The 20,876-nt window shown below is 47.6% G+C and overlaps 1 protein-coding gene across 2 annotated transcripts in view; it reads left to right on the top strand.

Annotated features, from left to right (window-relative positions):
• Positions 1-15,447: 15,447 nt before the first annotated feature.
• USH1G (USH1 protein network component sans) overlaps positions 15,448-20,876 on the top strand; it is a 47,574-nt gene continuing 42,145 nt past the window's right edge. For both annotated transcript variants that reach the window (XM_040435713.1, XM_040435714.1), the window contains exon 1: positions 15,448-15,648. In XM_040435713.1, coding sequence (XP_040291647.1) covers positions 15,485-15,648 — 164 coding nt within the window. In that variant the 5' untranslated portion in view covers positions 15,448-15,484. The remainder of the gene's footprint in view (positions 15,649-20,876) is intronic.

Genomic DNA, 20,876 nt, shown 5'->3' with positions numbered 1-20,876 from the left:
GTACCACAGTGGTCTCTTCCTTTTTTTGCTTTTACTGACAAGTCTAATGCAATTTTCTGTTGCCTTCAATAATGCACCTTTTAAGTAGTCCCATTTCTCCTGGACTCCATGTAATCCGTTCCAGTCTGATAAGGACTCATTTATGACTAATTTCATTTTTGAAAAGTCTGTTTTTCTAAAGTCTAAAACTTTTGTTTTTGTGTAGTGGGACTCTTTCACAGTTCTTATATTAAACCACACTGACTGGTGATCACTAGATCCCAAGGTTTCGCCTACAATGACATCATATACCGAATCCCCATTTGTGAATACCAAATCCAAAATGGCCTCCCTCCGGGTTGGCTCCTCAACCAGTTGTTGTAGAGATAACCCCAGTAGGGAATTTAGAATATCTGTACTCCTGGTAGAACTTGCTATTTTGGTTTTCCAGTTTATATCTGGAAGATTGAAATCTCCCATAATGATAACTTCTCCTTTCATTGTCATTTTAGCTATTTCTTCAACTAGTAGATCATCTAGTTCTTTAACTTGACCAGGTGGTCTATATATCACACCTACACGAGTTACTGCATGGTTAGCAAACTGCAACGTAACCCAAACTGACTCTATGTTGGCCTCACCAACTTGTATTAGGTTAGATTTAATGCTATCTTTCACATACAGGGCCACTCCTCCTCCTTTCTTGCCTTCTCTGTCTCTTCTGTATAAAGAGTACCCTGGTATGGTTATGTCCCAGTCATTTCTTTCATTAAACCATGTCTCTGTAACAGCCACTAAATCTACATTCTCAGATGCCATTATTGACCCAAGTTCATTGATTTTTTTACCTAAACTGCGAGCATTTGTAGACAGGACTCTGAGCTTATCATTTCTTAACCTCTGTGCTTCTGACCTGTTCTGGCATTGTTTGTTTCAGACCGGCTCACGGCGCAGGCACAGGTAAGGACTTACCTGTGCATCGCCGGACTTGTGATTTAAGATGGCAGCCCGCATGTGTTCGCGGGCGAACACAGCGAACTGGCCATCACTGGCAGGGAAGCCACTCTGTCATTGCTGATCTTTCTTGCAGAAAGTGGATGTAAAGTCTCCAGAGACAAAATGCAGTATTGCCAAGCAAGAGTAACATTTTTGGGGCATTGTCTCTTAGAAGGTGCAAGACACCTTACTGAAGAAAGGAAACAAGCTGTGAAGGACCTAAAGCTTCCTCAGGGGCCAAAACCTCTCAGGATGTTTTTAGGTCTGGTTTCATATTGCAGACCCTGGATAAGGCATGCATCTATGCTTATGCAGCCTTTGTACGATTGCCTGTTGTCAGATCCTTTTGTCTGACAGAACAGGCAATTGACTCCTTTTTCACTTTAAAATTGGCAATACTGTCTGCACCTGCTCTTGGTATTCCAAATTATGACCAGCCATTTAACCTGTTTTGTTTAGCGCTCCAGGGACACAGTACAGCAGTACTCACTCAAAAACATGGTGATAGGCAGAGACCAGTTGCATATTTCTCTGCCAGATTGGATCCTGTGTCCAGCGGAGCTCTTTCGTGTGTCAGAGTTGTGGCAGCTGTCCAGCTCATAGTGAAAAAAGCATCTGACATTGTCCTTGACTACCCTCTAGTGGTGCAAACACCACATGACATTCAAGGCATACTCAGTCAAGTACAGCCAAAATACATTTCTATGGCCAGACAACTGAGGTTACAATGTTCCCTCCTATATACCAGATAGCATTACCTTTAAGAGATGCACAACTCTGAATCCTGCTACATTGTTACCAATCACAGATTCAGAAATGGGGGAGGGAGGTACGGGTCCATTACTTGCAGAGTTAATGGAAACAGAAGATCATGATTGTGAGCATTTGATGCAACACGAGACCTCTGGATATTCACATGTTCATGATCAACCTCTTGAGAACCCTGATTTTGAATATTTTGTAGATGGTAGGTTCATGGGAGAAGATGGCCGGTTCCACACTGGATATGCGGTGGTCACACAGCATGAGGTAGTACTTGCTGAACCACTCACTCCTCATATGTCAGCACAGGAGGCAGAGTTGAAGGCACTCTCTGAGGCGTGTAAAATGGCTAAAGACAAGACGGCGAACATCTACACGGATTCCAGGTATGCTTTTGGTATTGCTCATGATTATGGACCAATTTGGCAGGCCAGAGACTTTTTGACATCGGCAGGCCAGCCCATTAAGAACAAAGACTCTGTATTTGAACTAATGAACTCTCTATTGTTACCTGAAGAGGTGGCTGTCATAAAGGTAAAAGCCCACACAAAACAAGGGACTAATGAAGCAAAAGGAAACAGGGCTGACAAAGTTGCTAAACAAGCCGCCCTCAAGCCCAGAGACATGGAGACTGTACCGGTGAATGCCTTTGAGCCTCAGGAGATGTCTGTGGAGGTTTTGGTAAAACTGTTTGCTCAGGAAAATAAAGAAGAAAAAGAATCTTGGACTAAGAGAGGTGCTACCCTAAATGAGCAGGGACTATGGGAAGTTCAAGGTAAGATCTGCCTACCCAGAATCCTGTATCCGATGATGGCCCAAGAAGCCTATGGGGTGTCACGGTGGGGAGTGGGGGAAACCCCCCACCGTACAATGTAAAAGGGATAAGGGTAGCAGCTAGACCAGGCTACCAAGAAAAGGGAGCTGGTCACCTCCTATAGCATCCCTAAATCTGGCCCTGTTCTCCTAACTGTATGAGCCGACCCTTAAGGTAGGAGAGCCCATACACTGGAAACCTCAGAACTCTGAAATCCCTGAATATCCCTGAGGTTAGGAGACAGGGACAAGAGACAACCAGGTTCATCCAAGACACGGATGAACCAGAGTCTCCACAGGCCTAGCTGCAGGGAAAAGTGGACGACTGAATACAGCAACAGAGTCGGCAGGTAAGAACACTAGAAACACACTTACCTGCTGCAGCCACCACGCCTGGAACCCGTGCAAAAGTATAGGTGCCCACACACCAAATAGGACACCGTACAAACAACACAGCACACAGGTATCCAGCAAACCTAATACTGCCTGGGCCCCATACAGCACTGCATCCAGACTTATGGTTCACCCCTCCGGGAAACCAGCCCCCATCCGGAGGTATCAACATACCGGGTGACGAATAGCATACATGCAGGGACCAACACCAACAGCCCGCTTCACACACCCAGAACATAAACCCACACCACACATACAACAAGTGAAGGTAAAGGTACATGGAGGGTGTGGCAAACCTAGCCACTTACAGAATGTCTTTCTTGTCTGTACCTCTTCCCCTCCCCCCTTTTCCTTGTACCATAGTAATCTATGTATTGTATGTAAATGAGGCTGTTGGCAGTTTGAAACCAGGTGCGCATGCCTAGTAAAGTCAGTTGACTCCCAAACTGTGTGTCGTCCAGTCACTGGGGAAATTGTCTCTTGGATATTGACCTGCTTCTTCAGCTACAAAGGGGATTTAAGTGAAGATATTAAGGGTATACCGTGAAGCTCCGCAACAATTGGTGGCAAGCGGCGGGATACAAGCCTTGCAGCACAGCAAAGCAGCAGTTTGTTAAAACAGCCATTCGGATATACCGGAGTTCGGGAATATGTGCAGTCATTCGAACGAACGGTGAATGGAGACGAATTATGCAACATTGAAACGAACTACGTTAAAGGAATTATTGGAAGCAAGGGGAAGAATAGCCAGCAACAAAACCAAAGCTACTCTGGTGGCCGAACTCATGGAGGGGGACAGAGCGACCACTGCGGCAGCTCCACAGGAGACAGAGCCAACAGAATTTACAAGAGAGCTCAATAGCAGGTTAGCTTTTTACCCAAACACCCCCTCCATGGAGACACTGGAAAGACTGATAGCAGATGTACACGAGTACATTGTAGCGAAGCAAAACGCTATTCAGCGAGTCAGGGAAGGAGCCCCAGCGCCCACCAGCACTACCCAGGGAAAAACTAAGATTCCCTACCAAGCTGTTATAAATTACACAGAAGGAGAAAGTGATATTGACGAATACCTACAGGATTTCGAAAGGTTGTGCCAGCTACACGACATCAGCCCAGCCGACCAAGTACCCCTGCTGGCAGGTAGATTGTCAGGCCGCGCCGCAGAGGCATACCGGATTGTCCCAGACGAAGACATCAGGAATTATCACAAAGTCAAACAAGCCATCCTAGCACGGTATGCCATTACCGCTGAGGCATACCGACTCAAATTCCGGGACATCAAGAAACAAACAAAAGACTCACACACTGAATGGGCACACCGACTACAGCGAGCCGCCAAGGGGTGGATGGAAGCGGCACGGGTCACCACTATGGAAGAGATGTTCCAGTTAATAGTAATGGAGCAGTTTTTTAATGGACTAACCACAGAACTTCAAAATTGGGTACGAGATCGCAAACCCCGTACCCTACCAGAGGCAGCCAAGCTAGCTGACGAGTTCCAAGACACCAGGCGAGATCAACGCACACCACACTGGACCACGTATGGATCTACCACCCCTCTGCCAGCAGTGACTACCTTGGCTCACCCACGACCAGCCGCGAGTCACAACCCGTACCCTCCTAGGTACAATACCCGACCACCGATCCGCTGCCACACCTGCAACCAACAGGGGCACATCCAGAGAGACTGCCCACGTAACCGACCTCGCCAGAACTGGAACCACCAGGGTCCTCCTCCCCCCAATCGGGCTGCAGTACACTGCTGCCAAAGAGAATCTGTGCTCCCAACATCCACAGTCACCTCAATAGAAGAGCCTCTGGGGATCCTACACGAGGTAAACCCCATACAAGCCGCCTCAGACAACCGCCAAGGGCACCGCCAGGTGGTACACATGGAGGGGAAGAATATACAAGGATTACGTGACTCTGGGGCCACGTTAACCCTGGTCCGAAATCATTTGGTGCCTAAGCACACCCTCACCGGAGACTGTGTAGCTGTACGGGTGGCAGGGGGAGCAATTTACAAAGTTCCCACTGCCAAGGTGCATTTAAATTGGGGGGCAGGGCATGGAAACGTGGAGGTGGGAATTATGCAGGATTTGCCCGCTGATGTTATTTTGGGCAACGACTTGGGGGAGCTCACCTCTGCTTTTGTCCCTCAACCAACTATCCAAGAGGCCTACCCGGTTGTTACCCGGCAGCAAGCACGCACCACGGCTCCTTCCGATCACTCTGAGGCTCAGGTAAACAATATGCCACACACCCCTCCTATTCTCCCCTGGGATGCCCCCCTGGAATTTGGCAGTGAGGTGGCCCTAGATCCCTCCCTGCAGGTATATAAAGATAGGATAAATAAGGACCAAGGAGGGTTGGAGGGAGAGAGATATGCTTGGGACAAAGGTCTCATATACCGCTATGCAGAGAAGGTAGTAGCAGGGTCCATACCCGTGCCCACTAAGCAGTTAGTGGTACCCCGAAAGTATAGACAAGAGTTGCTACGCATCGCGCACGATATACCATTATCAAGGCATTTAGGAATCAGCCGAACGAAACATCGGCTGACGCAGAACTTCTTCTGGCCAGGTATCTTGAAGGATATTAGACAATACTGTCAAACATGCGATACCTGCCAGAGGGTAGGAAAGAGAGGGGATCGCTATAAAGCCAAACTCAGATCCCTGCCCATAATTGAAGAACCCTTCAGTCGAGTAGCTGTAGACATAATAGGACCCCTAGCGAAACCCAGTCCCTCCGGCAAGAAATACATCTTGACCGTAGTGGACTACGCCACTAGATACCCAGAGGCAGTGGCGTTGACCAACGTACATGCAGAGACTATAGCCTATGCCCTTATGCGAATATTCTCCCGTATGGGATTTCCCCAGGAGATTATATCGGATAGGGGCACCCAGTTCACTGCAGAGGTCACCCACCAACTCTGGAAAGTGTGTGGGGTGAAACCGATCTTAAACTCCGCCTACCACCCCCAGTCCAACGGGCTCTGTGAACGGTTTAACGGAACACTTAAACAGATGATCCGCACGTTCATAGACACTCAAAAAGACTGGGAACGGTTTTTGGCCCACTTGCTCTTTGCCTATAGGGAAGTACCCCAAGAATCCACGGGATTCTCCCCTTTTGAATTATTGTTCGGGAGGAGAGTGAGGGGCCCCTTAGACCTTATCAGAGAACACTGGGAGGGAGGGGTAACTACGAATGGTACCCCTATTGTCCCATACGTGCTGGAGTTTAGGGAACGCTTGGAGGCTCTGACCCAGACGGTACGTACTAACCTCCAAGCGGCCCAACAACGACAGCGCAGATGGTACGATAAGGGGGCCAGGGACCGCAGCTTTCAGGTCGGGCAGAAGGTGTTAATCCTACGGCCAGTCCCTAATGACAAGCTGCAGGCCTCCAGGCAGGGCCAATACAAGGTGGTGGAGCAAATCTGCAATACCACCTATGTGATCGGCCCGTGCACTGGAGCAGGGGGCAGACGCATGCTCCATGTGAACATGCTGAAGCCCTACTACGAGCGCATAGAAGAGGTGACCGCTATTTGCGCCTCTGCCGCAGAGGACTTTGACAATTTACCTCTCCCAGATCTCCTAGAGAAAGAGGGCCAGAAAGAGGACCTGGAAGAGGTTCAGTTAGGTGAACGGCTGAGTCCCCAGGAAAGGGCGCAGGCTCATAGCCTAATAAGGGAAAAGGGAACCACTTTTTCTAATCTCCCCGGGTACACCCCGTTAGCCACCCACAGAGTAGAAACACCAGGGCAGACCCCTATCCGCCAACCTCCTTACCGCATACCTGAATCCGTAAAAGGATAATATGCGCAAGGAAATTGAAGAAATGCTACAACTAGGAGTCATAGAGCACTCTGAAAGCCCTTGGGCCTCCCCAGTAGTTCTGGTGCCGAAGTGGGATGGGACTACCCGCTTCTGCGTAGACTACCGGAGGCTTAATGATAAGACCGTATCCGATGCCTACCCTATGCCCCGGATAGACGAGCTCCTGGACAAAATGGCCAGGGGCCAATACCTCACCACAATAGATCTTTGTAAGGGGTATTGGCAGATTCCCCTAGCCGAAGACGCCATCCCTAAGTCGGCGTTTGTCACTCCGTTTGGCCTGTACCAGTTTAAGGTCATGCCATTCGGGATGAAAAACGCTCCGGCTACTTTTCAGAGGATGGTGGATCGGCTATTGGATGGGTTCCAGGAGTACGCTTGCGCCTATCTAGATGATATAGCGATCTTCAGCCACTCCTGGACTGAACACCTGACCCACATAGGAGCCGTACTAGACCGTATTAGGGAGGCAGGATTAACTCTGAAACCCAGTAAGTGCCATATAGGGATGGCAGAAGTCCAATACCTAGGACACCGGGTAGGGAGCGGCCAACAAAAACCCGAACCAGCTAAGGTAGAGGCTGTAGCCAAATGGCCAACCCCTCGTACCAAAACTCAAGTACTGGCATTCCTAGGTACCGCAGGATACTACCGTAAATTTGTACCCAACTACAGTACCCTGGCCAAACCCCTCACCGATTTGACCCGCAAGAATCTCCCTAAGATAGTAGTCTGGACCCCAGAGTGTGAGCAGGCATTCCAGCAACTAAAAACGGCTCTTGTGAATTCACCTGTACTTGCCGCCCCTGATCCAACTAAACGCTTTCTCGTCCACATAGACGCTTCTATGTTTGGATTGGGGGCAGTACTGAGCCAAGTCGGAGCAGATGGCGGCGAGCATCCAGTGGCTTACTTAAGCAGAAAACTTTTACCCCGGGAAGTAAGCTACGCCGCCATAGAAAAATAATGTCTGGCCGTGGTGTGGGCCCTTAAAAAGCTGCAGCCCTATTTGTACGGACAACCCTTTTCCTTACTCACAGATCACAACCCGTTGGTGTGGCTGAACAGGGTGTCAGGAGACAATGCCCGGCTGCTGCGCTGGAGTTTGGCGCTGCAGCCTTTTGACTTTACCATCCACTACCGCCCTGGGAAGCAAAATGGCAACGCCGACGGGTTATCCAGACAAACTGAACTTGAAAAGTGATCTGTGAGTACTCCTCCGGACATCCCCAAGCCGATCCGTTGGGATCAGACTGTGTATGCCGGCTTGGTTCTGGGGGAGCATTGTGGCAAACCTAGCCACTTACAGAATGTCTTTCTTGTCTGTACCTCTTCACCTCCCCCCTTTTCCTTGTACCATAGTAATCTATGTATTGTATTTAAATGAGGCTGTTGGCAGTTTGAAACCAGGTGCGCATGCCTAGTAAAGTCAGTTGACTCCCAAACTGTGTGTTGTCCAGTCACTGGGGAAATTGTCTCTTGGATATTGACCTGCTTCTTCAGCTACAAGGGGATTTAAGTGAAGATATTAAGGGTATACCGTGAAGCTCCGCAACAGAGGGTACATAAGGGAGGACAATTTATGTTCCATAAGGTGCCCCTCAAGGACTGGGCAGAAACACCCAGGCAAGGAGCAAAGCTCCAACACCAAGAAAGGCTGTAGTACAACCGCACCCAGCCAGCAAGCCACAGGTATATATCAAGCCCACGGCCACACCCAGGAAACACCTTAATCCCCACTAGCATGAAGATTAACCCCTTGCTCACCAAACAGCAGGGAGGCAAACATTAAAAGGGAAGTGCACATGCAAACTGCAAACACGTTGCCACCGGCAACCAGTCTGCATGGCAATCGCATCACAGTCAAACACCAATATGACCGTGACATGGGGTGACGCACCAGGCAAAAGGTCCTATGATCAATACTGTGGCCAAAAGGTGGATCACTCCAGGGTTCTCCACCTTGGCAAGCAGGTTTGTCCAAAGTTGCATGATTTTTGCTTTGAATAATCCAGGTCAAGTGGTGAAGACTCCAAGCAAGCACACTCCGAGGCCATTTTACCCGTTCCAGAGACTGCAGATAGACTATATACAACTGCCTAAGGTAGGAATATATGAGTTTGTTCTGTTTTCAGGGTGGCCGGAAGCTTATCCCGTGTCTAAGGCAAATTCAAAGAACACAGCAAAGAAACTGGTCAATGAACTCATATGCAGGTATGGTGTTCCTCAAGTTATTGAGTCAGATAGAGGTTCCAACTTTACAGGTGAAGTGATGAGAGAGGTTATGCAAGCCTTAGGTGTGACCCAAGCCTTTCATCCCCAAAGCAGCGGCCGTGTCGAGCGACTGAACGGAACAATTAAGTTAAAAATTCAGAAGGCCATGCAAGAAACAGGTAAACCATGGCGTTTGCCTCTAGCCTTGTACTCAATAAGAACCACACCAAACAAGAAGACAGGGTTGTCCCCCTTTGAGGTATTGTTTGGCAGTGCCCCAAGGCTAGGACTGTATTTTCCTCGACAACTGCAGTTACAGGCTGATAGCATGATCAGCTACATGAAGGCCCGTACTGAAAGACTAGATCACATTCATAAACAAGTGTTTGCTTCCATTCCAGACCCTGATTCAATAGAAGGCACACACAGTCTTGAGCCTGGAGATTGGGTGGTGATGAAGAGGCACGTGCGGAAAACCTTTGAGCCCAGATTTGATGGTCCCTTCCAAGTCCTGTTGAAAACTGCAACCTCTGTAAAGGTAGAAGGAAAGCCTAACTGGATTCACGCCTCACATTGCAAGAAAATGCCAAACCCTGAAGATGGAGATTTTCGCACTGCCACTACTGGCTCTGAGCATCCAAGCTCTACATGTGAACCTAAAAAGTGACTGGAACAATGCCCTTATTAGGCATCATCAGGTCATATTAAAGAATATGACAGATGCGGACTGTGACAAACTCCTCTCTTTTGAGGTTGCCACGAGTGCTTGGAGAGGACTACTTGCCAGCCTCTTACCATGCGATTATGGTCCCATGTTGAATGCACCGGTTTTGTGCAGAAAAGCCATGAGTACAGCCAGGCCAAAGAGACTTGTACTAACTTTTGAATTCCTGGTCTAATTCGTGCCATTTTGGGATGTGGTAAATGTCTATGTGTATTGTAAAGGGTGGGACATTGTATGTTTGAGTAAGTGATGTCTGTTCCATTGTCTCTTTGTGTGTATTGGCGATTGTCCTCTGTCCTGGAGACAACCGAGTTGTAATTCGATTGTCTCTCAGGACAGAGGGCAATGTGTATTCTCCTGCCTGTGTTGATTATGTTAACCGTGGTGTACCATGATTATATCACATGCAGACGGGAGGAGTCTATGTGGGTTGTAACCTTTGCGTTATGGGTTAATGTATGTTTGTTGTGGGTGTCTCCCTTGCATGGGAGCAGGGGATAAAAGCAATTGTATTTTTTCAATGTGAGGCCTTCCAGTAAAGTATTTCTAGCATTCAGCTTGGGCTAATGTATAGACTTATTTGGCGATACCGGCGATACCAGCGATACTAGCGATAATAGCGATTTATTGCTCAGGGGATTATTTGGCTGTGCTATTTCAAGGGGAGAAGGGAATACTAGACGGTGACACGGATGATACCGTCACACGGACAATTATAAAAACTGTTTGATCTGTATTCACTGTCCTGTGAGTTCAAAGACTATGCCTTATTTAGCAATCCCGGTACCGTGGTTAGAGCTTGCTGACATAAAATGTAGAGACTTTTTATCCATTCGAAGACCAGAGAATAAAAGCCTTAAAGGGTTTCTGTTACCAGATTTAACCCTATTAAGCTAGCTGACATTAGCTATGTGCTAATGTCAGCTAAACCTAACTAGCCTATTCCTACTTTTCTCTTTGCCCCCGTTACGCTAGAAATCAAACTTTTATAATATGCTAATTAGCGTCTAGGAGCAGGGGGGGGGGCGTTGTTCCTGCTCCTAGAGGCGCCGTTCTCCCACCTTTGTCGCCTCCCTCCAAGTCCTGATTGCCAGGGCCAGGCAGTATTCGGCACAAGCGCGGTGAGGAAACTGACAGCCTGCGAGCATCTTTCCCTCAGTTAGGGTCCATTCACACGTCCGTTTTTTCTTTCCTGATCTGTTCCGTTTTTTCAGGAACAGATCAGGACCAGATCTGGACCCATTCATTTTCAATGGGTCCTGGAAAAAATCGGACAGCACAATGTGTGCTGTCCGTTTCCGTTGTTCCGTTCCGCATGTCCGAAAAAATATAAAACATGTCCTATTCTTTTCCGCAAAAATCGGATCCTGGACCAATACAAAGTCAATGGATTCGCAAAAAACGGAAGACATTAGTATGTCATTACGTATGTCATCCGTTTTATGCGGATTCCGTTCCTGGAAATTAGGCTTCCTCCCCAGTATAATGTGACCAGTGCGGCTCCCCTCCCTCTATATTCATTGGTGGCCAGTGCGGCAGTGCGGATTCCCAGTAAGTTTTCTACAGATCTGATTTTTCACTTCGTGAAAAACTCAGATCCGACAGTATATTCTAACACAGAGGCGTTCCCATGGTGATGGGGACGCTTCTAGTTAGAATATACTGAGAACGGTGTACATGACTGCCCCCTGCTGCCTGGCAGCACCCGATCTCTTACAGGGGGCTGTGATCTGCACAATTAACCCCTCAGGTGCTGCGCCTGAGGGGTTAATTGTGCATATCATAGCCCCCTATAAGAGATCAGCAGACCCCCCTCCCTCCCCAGTATTAAATGTGCCCAGTGCGGCCTCACCTCTCCCCCCCCCCCCCCCCCATCATCGGTGGCCAGTGCGGATTCCCAGTATTAATAAATGTGCCCAGTGCGGTCTCACCTCCCCCCCCCCCCCCCATCATTGGTGGCAGCGGAGAGTACCGATCAGAGTCCCAGTTTAAATCGCTGGGGTTCCGATCGGTTACCATGGCAGCCAAGACGCTATTGCAGTCTTGGCTGCCATGGTTACTTAGCAATAAATACAAGCATTATACTTACCTGCGACTGCGAGCTGCGATGTCTGACCGGCCGGGAGCTCCTCCTACTTGTAAGTGACAGGTCTGTGCTAAAAGCAATGCGCCGCACAGACCTTTCACTTACAAGTAGGAGGAGCTCCCGGCCGGTCAGACATCGCAGCTCACAGTCGCAGGTAAGTATAATGCTTGTATTTATTGCTAAGTAACCATGGCAGCCAAGACTGCAATAGCGTCTTGGCTGCCATGGCAACCGATCGGAGCCCCAGCGATTTAAACTGGGACTCCGATCAGTACTCTCCGCTGCCACCAATGATGGGGGGGGGGGGGGGAAGAGGTGAGACCGCACTGGGCACATTTATTAATACTGGGAATCCGCACTGGCCACCGATGAAGGGGGGGGGGGAGGTGAGACCGCACTGGGCACATTTATTAATACTGGGAATCCGCACTGCCACCAATGATGGGGGGGGAAGAGGTGAGGCCGCACTGGTCACATCCGCACTGGCCACCAATGAATATAGAGGGGGGGGGGCCGCACTAGTCACATTTAATACAGGGGAGGGAGGGGGTCTGCCCCCTCCTGCCTGGCAGCACCTGATCTCTCACAGGGGGCTATGATTCGCACAATAATTGTGCGGATCACAGCCCCCTGTAAGAGATCGGGTGCTGCCAGGCAGCAGGGGGCAGTCATGTACACCGTTCTCAGTATATTCTAACTAGAAGCGTCCCCATCACCATGGGAACGCCTCTGTGTTAGAATATACTGTCGGATTTGAGTTTTCACATGTTTCCGTTTTTTGCGGATCCGCAAAAAACGGATGACATACGGAAACATTTTCAGGAACAACGGATCCGCAAAAAACGGACCGAAAATCGGGATGTAGAAAAATACGGACGTGTGAATGTAGCCTTAATCATAGTCACTGACCAGCATACTCTAGTTCTGAACTATCTAACTGCCAGGGAAGGAGGAATGTGTCAAGTGATAGGACCAACCTGCTGTCATTACATAGATCCACAAGGTAACCTCCAGATAAGGGCAGGTATTGAAAAGATGAAGGAAATGAGAGATAAGTGGTTGGATGAACATAGTGCGGATAAAGATTCTTGGTGGTCAGACACTTTCTCTTTCTTGAATCCATCAAATTGGTTCAAAAATATTGGTGGATGGCTTGTGGGCATAGTGCAGAGGATCATACAGATTTCTTTTGATTATTGCATTTATTTACATTGTGATTAAGCTCACAATAAAGTAAAGTGTGTGACAAAACCAGTAGTAGGAGAGATTATTAAATGTGTCGAGATTATCCCTCATGCAGGAACGGATATGCAGAATCTGGGAAACCAGCAGCAAGGGGAATGTCCGGCTGAAGTATGTGTACCTGTTACCTGCAACGAGTCAATATCTCAAAATGGGGGAATTGGGAGGGATTGCGCCTCCATTTTGTATACTGGATTCCATTTAATAAGCTGGTTTATTTGAGGTCAGAATGGAGAATTGCTGAACTGTGTGTACGTGCAGGTTATATAAGTAGGGGTTTTGCCCCAACAATGCAGGACTCCCCCCAACCAAAAAAACGGATCTCAGACAGAAATAGCTCAAAAGGATGCCAGCTGATGCAACAGGATCCTGTAAAAAAAACAGATCCTATGCATAAAGGCTCATGCCCACGAAAGTGTGCGGCTTGCGCCCATGATGCAGACCGCAAACAGCGGTTTACAGATCCGTTTGTGGATGCGGACCCATTCACTTGAATGGGTCCACGATCCGAAAGATTCACTCCGCATTGCAAAAAAATAGAACATGCTCTATTTTTTTGGCGCCGCGGAAGCACAGACCGGAATCCAACGGAAACGCCCCGTAGTGCTTCCGCTCTGAGCCTCCGCACCGCTTCCGCGCCTCTGCACTTTTGTGTGCATGAGCCCTAACTGATGCAACAGGATCCGTATTTTTACTTTTCTCTTTTTTGGATCAGAAGAAAGGAAAGTACAATTTGTCCCACAAAAAAAGAAGCCCTTATACGGCTATGTGAACCGAAAAATAAAAAAAAAAGCTATGGACCTGGAAAGGCAGGAGGTGAAAAACGAAAAAAACACAAAAATGTAAAAACCCTGTAGAGGTGAAAGGGTTAATTTATCTTCTTCCACTATTTTGTAAAACGATACCAAAGGGGTTTTTATTGCGCAAAAGCAAAAAAAAAAAAACATAAAAAAAAGACTACATAAATTGGGCCTCGTCACAATCCTACTGACCCGCATATTATCACGTCACTTAGGGTGGGTTCGCATCACGTTTTATGCCTCCGTTTGACGTATATGTTAGAAAAAAGGATACAGAAACGCAGCACATCACGTCCGGTATATGATAAAACTCTATGGTGACAGCCTTTTAACGTGTACGTTTTTTGTATACGTTAAAAGGATGGGAAAAATGTGATGTGAAGCCAGCCTTAGGGCTCATGCCCACGAACGTATTACAGACAAGGATAAGACTGTTCTATTAGGGGCCAGCTGTTCTGTTCCGCAAAATACGGAATGCACACGGACGTCATCCGTATTTTTTGCGGATCCGTGTTTTGCGCACTGCAAAATACATACAGTCGTGTGCATGAGCCCTCAGGCTGGGGCTACACACGGCACTTTTGGCCACGACCAAGGAACAGAAATGAATGTGGTCACAGCGCGACTGACACGTCTGCTGCGACCTCAAATTCGCAAAAAATCCAGCAGGGTTTTAATTTCACCCCACAAAGAGTCCCCCCCCCCCCTTTGCAGTACAAGAGCTGGTAAATAACGCAGCAATGTTAAAAAATACAATTAGGGCTCATAAACACGACCGTGATTTTGGTCCACATTTTTTGCGGATCGGATGTGGACCCATTCACTTTAGTGGGTCTGCAAAAAACGTGTGCTGTCCGCATCTGTAAGTCTATTCCGTGGCCCTGCATAAAAATTGGAGCATGCCCTATTCTTGCAGACAAGGATAGGGATATTTGTGAAGGAGCATAAAAAAAAAAGGGCGGCAGGTTTTCGGGCCGGTATCAGTGTTTTGCGGATACACGATTTAGGGACTGCAAAAACACCAGCCTTAGGGCTCATGCACACGAATGTATTTTCTTGCCATGTCCATTCCATTTTTTTTGGTGGACTATATGCAGAACCATTCATTTCAACGGGTCCACGAAAAAGTGCATTCCGTTTCCGTATATCCATTCTGCAAAAAAAATTAAAAATAGAACATGTCCTATTATTGTCCGCATTACGGACAAGGGATAGAAACCGTTCTATTAGGGGCCGGCTGTTCCGCAAAACACGGACGTCCTCTGTTTTTGTGGATCCGTGTTTTGCGGACTTCAAAATACGTGCGGTCTTGTGCATGAGCCCTTATGGTGTATAAAATAAGCTATGTGAATTAAAAATGATAAAAAAAAGTATTTGGTGTTGGAAGGCGAGGAGTCAAAAATGAAATAGCAAAAGCACAAACCTAAAAATGAGCTCAGTAGTCGTTAAGGGGTTAAGTGTGCTGCTGGCTGTGAGGTGTGACCCTTTCTGCCTCCAGCCCCTCTGGTACACAGGGTGCGGGAGGTGACACCACAGGCGGTCGGTCCCCCTGGTGACAAGGTGGGGGCGGGGCGGGAGGTGACACCGGAGCGGCCGGGGGCTGCTGTGTGGGACATGCAGGATGGACGGGCGCTATCACCGCGCCGCCCGGGACGGCTTCCTGGACCTGCTGAAGGAGGCGACCCGGAGGGACCTCAACTCGCCCGACGAGGACGGCATGACCCCGACCCTGTGGGCGGCTTACCACGGACACCTGGGGGCGCTGCGGCTCATAGTCAGCCGAGGGTGAGCTACCTGTGCATGTCCTTACCACTGCTGGGAGTAGTAGTTTGCACAACAGCCTGCACTCTGCAGACCCTGCTCGGTGCTATTCTTGTCTTGCTGATCAGTTTATATGAATTGCAGCAAAAAAAAAAAAAAAGTCCAATATATTTGATGTCTTGAAACAATGTCGCGCCTTGTTTCGGAAATCCTACATCCGCCGACGTATAAATAGCAGGTTTCTGGTCTATGGACTGGGTCAGAACCAGTCCTCTCCATGGCGTATGCACAGGTGAGGCGGATTCAGGAGTTTGCGCAAGCGTCAGGGAGAGGGATAGTTCTGGGAGGGACGTTCCCGTCCGTAGGCGAGACTGGACGCCTGGTAAAAAAAAACCGACTTTAATGTACATTTTTAGCTGGATTCTGCAGGATGGGGAAGCATGGTGTGCTGCGCTTATGCATCACTTTTCTTCCCCAACATACATGTTAGGCCTCCTGCACACGACATTCATTTCAATGGTTCCGCCAAAAAAAATGGAATGTACTCCGTATGCATTCCGTTTCCGTATTTCTCTTTTTCCGTTCCGTTTAAAGATAGAACATGTCCTATTATTGCCCGCAAATCAAGTTCCGTGGCTCTATTCAAGTCAGTGGGTCCGCAAAAAAAGGAACACATACGGAAATGCATCCGTATGTCTTCCGTTTCCGTTCCGTTTTTTGCGGAACCATTTATTGAAAATGTTATGCCCAACCCAATTTTATCTATGTAATTACTGTATACTGTATATGCCATACGGAAAAACGGAACAGAAACGGAAACACAACGGAAACAAAAAACGGAACAACGGATCCGTGAAAAACAGACCGCAAAACACTGAAAAAGCCATATGGTCGTGTGCAGGAGGCCTTAGGCTACATGCACACAAACATTGTTTGTTTCGGTGTCCATTCCGTTAGTTTTTTTTTCGGATAGGATGCGGACCCATTCATTTCAATAAGTCCGTGTGCTGTCTGCATCATTATGTCCGTTCCGTAGCCCTGCAAAAAAAATAGAACATGTCCTATTCTTGTCCGATTTAGGTATTGTTACAATGGATCCGCAAAAAAAAAACGGATGGCAATTTGCGGACCGCAAAACACATACGGTCGTGTGCATGTAGCCTTAAACGTAGGGCAAAAACATACTGTGAGCCCAGCCTAAGGCCCCATTCACACGACCGTATTTTTGCTCCATATCCGATCTGCAGATCTGTGAACGTTCAGTGTCCCCTTCTCCAGATCTGTGACGCCACACAATCCTGTCTCTAAGCTCTACAGGCAGTTCTTTGCTCCTCATGGCTTGGTTTTTGCCTTTCATTTCAATGGAGCCGGAAAAAAACGCAGACAGCGTGTACTGTCCGCATCCGTATGTTCGTTCCGCGGACATGCATGTCCTATTCTTGGCCGTTTTGCAGACAAGAATAGACATTGTCACAATGGGTCCGCAAAAATAATGGATGCAACATGAACGTCACACAGACGTTATTTTTTGCAGATCGGCGTTTTGCGGACTGCAAAAACCATATGGTCATGTGAACGCACTCTAAGTCAGCCGCAACACAGCGGTCTTCCAAAATCCAAACCTGATTTTTGGTCCCTGGTTGTAAGTCCCCATCGTAGATCACGATCTGTCGCATGTAGCAGTGAATGTCGTGCGACTGCTGTGCAATTTGATTACACAATGATTTTCTAAAGTCTTCAGACTCTTTCACTTTTTCACATTCTTGGGGATGGTGCCACAAGTTCTACACCTGGATTTGGGGATTTTCTGCCATTCTTCTCTGCAGTTCCTCTCAAGCTCTGTCAGGTTGGATGGGGACCGTCGGTGGACAGCAATTTTCAGGTCTCCCTGTTCGATTAGGTTCCAGTCAGGGCTCTAACTGGACCACTCAAGGACATTCACATAGTTGTCCCTACGCCACTCCTGTGTTGTCATCATGGACTGCCTCTCTGTCCTCATTGACTATAATGGGGACGGAGTTCCGGCGCAGCACAGCAGCGCATGGCGAGAGGCAGCTGGACTAAAACTACGACATGCAGTACTTTTAGTCCGGCTGCCTCTCACCATGCGCTGCGGTGCTGCCGCCGGAACTCCGCTCCCATTATAGTCAATGTATGAAGTATGTATCCACTGGACTCTGGGGTCGAGTGGAGGGTGGACCATAGGCGCAAAACACAACCAGACTTTGTTTCAAACCATTTTTATCGACATCATGGTATTCACGTATATATGTATCCATTCATCCATTTATATCTACATCCAAATCTAAGCTTGACGGCCATACTATTATTACTACTATTATTATTACCATTATCCCTTTTTATATAATTTGTATGTACATGTTTTTTAGACTTGAAAAAGGGGTCCACAGTACCCCGAAACGCGTTGTCACGATAACAAAAACAATTAAAAAAACCTATTGGTTTGAAACAAAGTCTGGTTGTGTTTTGCGCCTATGGTCCACCCTCCACTCGACCCCAGAGTCCAGTGGATACATACTTCATACACTGACCCGGACGGTGGCTTGGCCCCCGCCAAAGGTGAACACGGACGTAACCGGCAGCACCAACCAGCAACACCTAAACCACTCCTACTCGCCTCCAGTATAGTTGCACCAAACATTAGGTGCAACAATAACAGGTGAGCAGTACCACTCTTCCTGTATTTGGAAGCTTGTTCTGAACCTACTCACCCTATGAGCGCCTTTTTCCTCCTTTGGCCACTTCTTACATTATAGTCAATGGGGATGGAGCGGCAGTCCGGGGGCACACGTGAACTAGCGGCAGGATGGATCCGACAGGCTGTTCACCCGACGGAACAGCCTTCCGGACTCCCCTGCCGCTAATGTGAAAGTACCCTAACTTATCTCTGTGTAGGCTTCACTTGTGGTTTTGGCTCACAAATCACTGACCAAACACTGAAGTGTGATCGAGGCCTCATAGCAAAAGGTCTGGACACTTACTGTATATCCATGCAGAATTTTATTTGTTCCTTTTTAATAAATTTGCAAACATTTCTAAAATACTGTTTTCACTTCATTGTGGGGTACAGAGAGCAGATCTATGGGGGGAAACTTGAATTTTATTTTTTACATTTTTGCAAGGCCGCAACATAACAAAATGTGAAAAAGTGAAGGTTCTGGAGACTTTCTGAATGCGTTGTATTTTTACAGCCAAATTGCACTAAAAATATTGTCTTAAAGCGAGTCGCAGATGAATTGCACACATTTTTGGCTGCTTTGTCCAGAGTTGCTTTGTAAGGCCTCATGCACACAACCGTGCCGTTTTTTGCGGATCCGCAAAAAACGGAAGCCGACCGTGTGCCTTCTGCAATTTACGGAACGGACGGCCCATTGTAGAAATGCCTATTCTTGTCCGCAAAACGGACAAGAATAGGACATGTTCTATTTTTTTTGGCGGGGCCTTGGAACGGAGCAATGGATGCGAACAGCACACGGAGTGCTGTCCGCATCCTTTGCAGCCCCATTGAAGTGAACGGGGCCGCATCCGAGCCGCAAAAACGGCGGCTCGGATACGGACCCAAACAACGGCCGCGTGCATGAGGCCTGACCCGAACCTAAACTGATATTGACAGTGTTGTGTGTGAGCCGAGCCTGACAGTGACATAAATACTCGGCTGAGCATGCATGTGTATGGGGAGAGAGCTGCCTAAGCTATCTGATGTGTATTGCTATAGTAAGACCGTGTTCACACATACAGGATCCTGCACCTAAATCCTGGATCCGTCGACATTATGCAGTGAATGGAGTATGTTAACCCACTCATGTGCAGCAGGAAATATCAGTGTGAAATAATGAATGTAAAATCCACCACAAGCTCAGGATTGCCGAAAAGCCGCTGATCAGCCCCACTTTTACAGTGGGGTCCATCTACAGGTAGATCTATATCCACGCAAAAAATCTAGGATTTCTACAGTGGATTCTCTGACAAATCCAGCCCATGTGAACAAAGCCTGACTGTCTGTTTGGCCAGCACCCACTGCACTGCCCCTTTAAGGCCTCATGCACACGACCGTTGTTTTGGGTCCGCATCCGAGCCGCCAAAATGCGGACCCATTCACTTCAATGGGGCCCCAAAAGATGCGGACAGCACTCCGTGTGCTGTCCGCATCCGTGGCTCCGTTCCTCGGCCCCGCTAAAAAAAATATAACATGTCCCATTCTTGTCTGCTCTTTGCGGACAAGAATAAGCATTTATATTGCCGGCGCCCGTTCCGTTCCGCAAATTGCGGAAGGCAACACGGGCGGACCGCAAAAAACGGCACGGCCGTGTGCATGAGGCCTAAAGGGAATGTGTCACCTATAGTTTTTTCTGCCAGTTAAAACTAAATAGTAACACATCTTCTTTTTTCCAATTTTTTTTTTTTTTTTTAACGATTTGCTGATTTATTTTTTAATTCTGTTTCCTGAACAGTGGCCATCTTGCCTGAGCTGTTCTCAGCAACATTTAGAGAAATGCTTTACAGCAACCAGTGTGAGCCATAGACATGATGGTCAGGAGGGGACCTCATTGACTTCTATAAAAGATTTTTCTAGGCATGCTTTGTGACCTGTGCAGAGGTCAGGCGGGAGTAGATACGCTGTCATAGCGCTTATTGTGAATAGTGGATCCTGTGCTATCTATATAGAGGTGATATCTGTCGTTGTAATCCTGCCTGTAATGATAAGCAGATAACTGCAGTAAAGTGATCTGCAGTGATGCCTATTATAAGGCCTAGTGGCCAGTGTGAAAACTGCAGGATTTTATTTTTTTTTTTATATAGATATTGACATAGAAAGTTAAAGGGGCTTTTAGTCTGTTCTAGGGATCATGCACACGACCGTTGTTGTTTTTCGGTCCGCAAATTGCTGATCTGCAAAACATGGATATCGGCTGTGTGCAGTCCTATCCTTGTACGTAATGTAGACAATAATAGGACATGTTTTATTTTTTGTAGAGCGGACATACGAACACGTAATGCACGCAGAGTCGTTTCAGTTTTTTTTGCAGCCCCATTAAAGTGAATGGCTCCGCAAAAAAAAAAAAAAGCTGAGAGAAGACTAAGACCTTCTCAAACAGCTGATCGGCAGGGTTCAGAGGGGTCCCATCAAATACCGATGGCCTATCCAGAGGACAGTCGGAAAACCCCTTTAAAAATAACCAAAAACTCTTTAAAATAGTTTATTGTAAAAATAATAGATCATTTTCTGATGA

The sequence above is a fragment of the Bufo bufo genome, chromosome 6, assembly GCF_905171765.1.
Source record: "Bufo bufo chromosome 6, aBufBuf1.1, whole genome shotgun sequence".
Classification (NCBI taxonomy): domain Eukaryota; kingdom Metazoa; phylum Chordata; class Amphibia; order Anura; family Bufonidae; genus Bufo; species Bufo bufo.
This window is presented reverse-complemented; position numbering and strand designations above follow the sequence as displayed.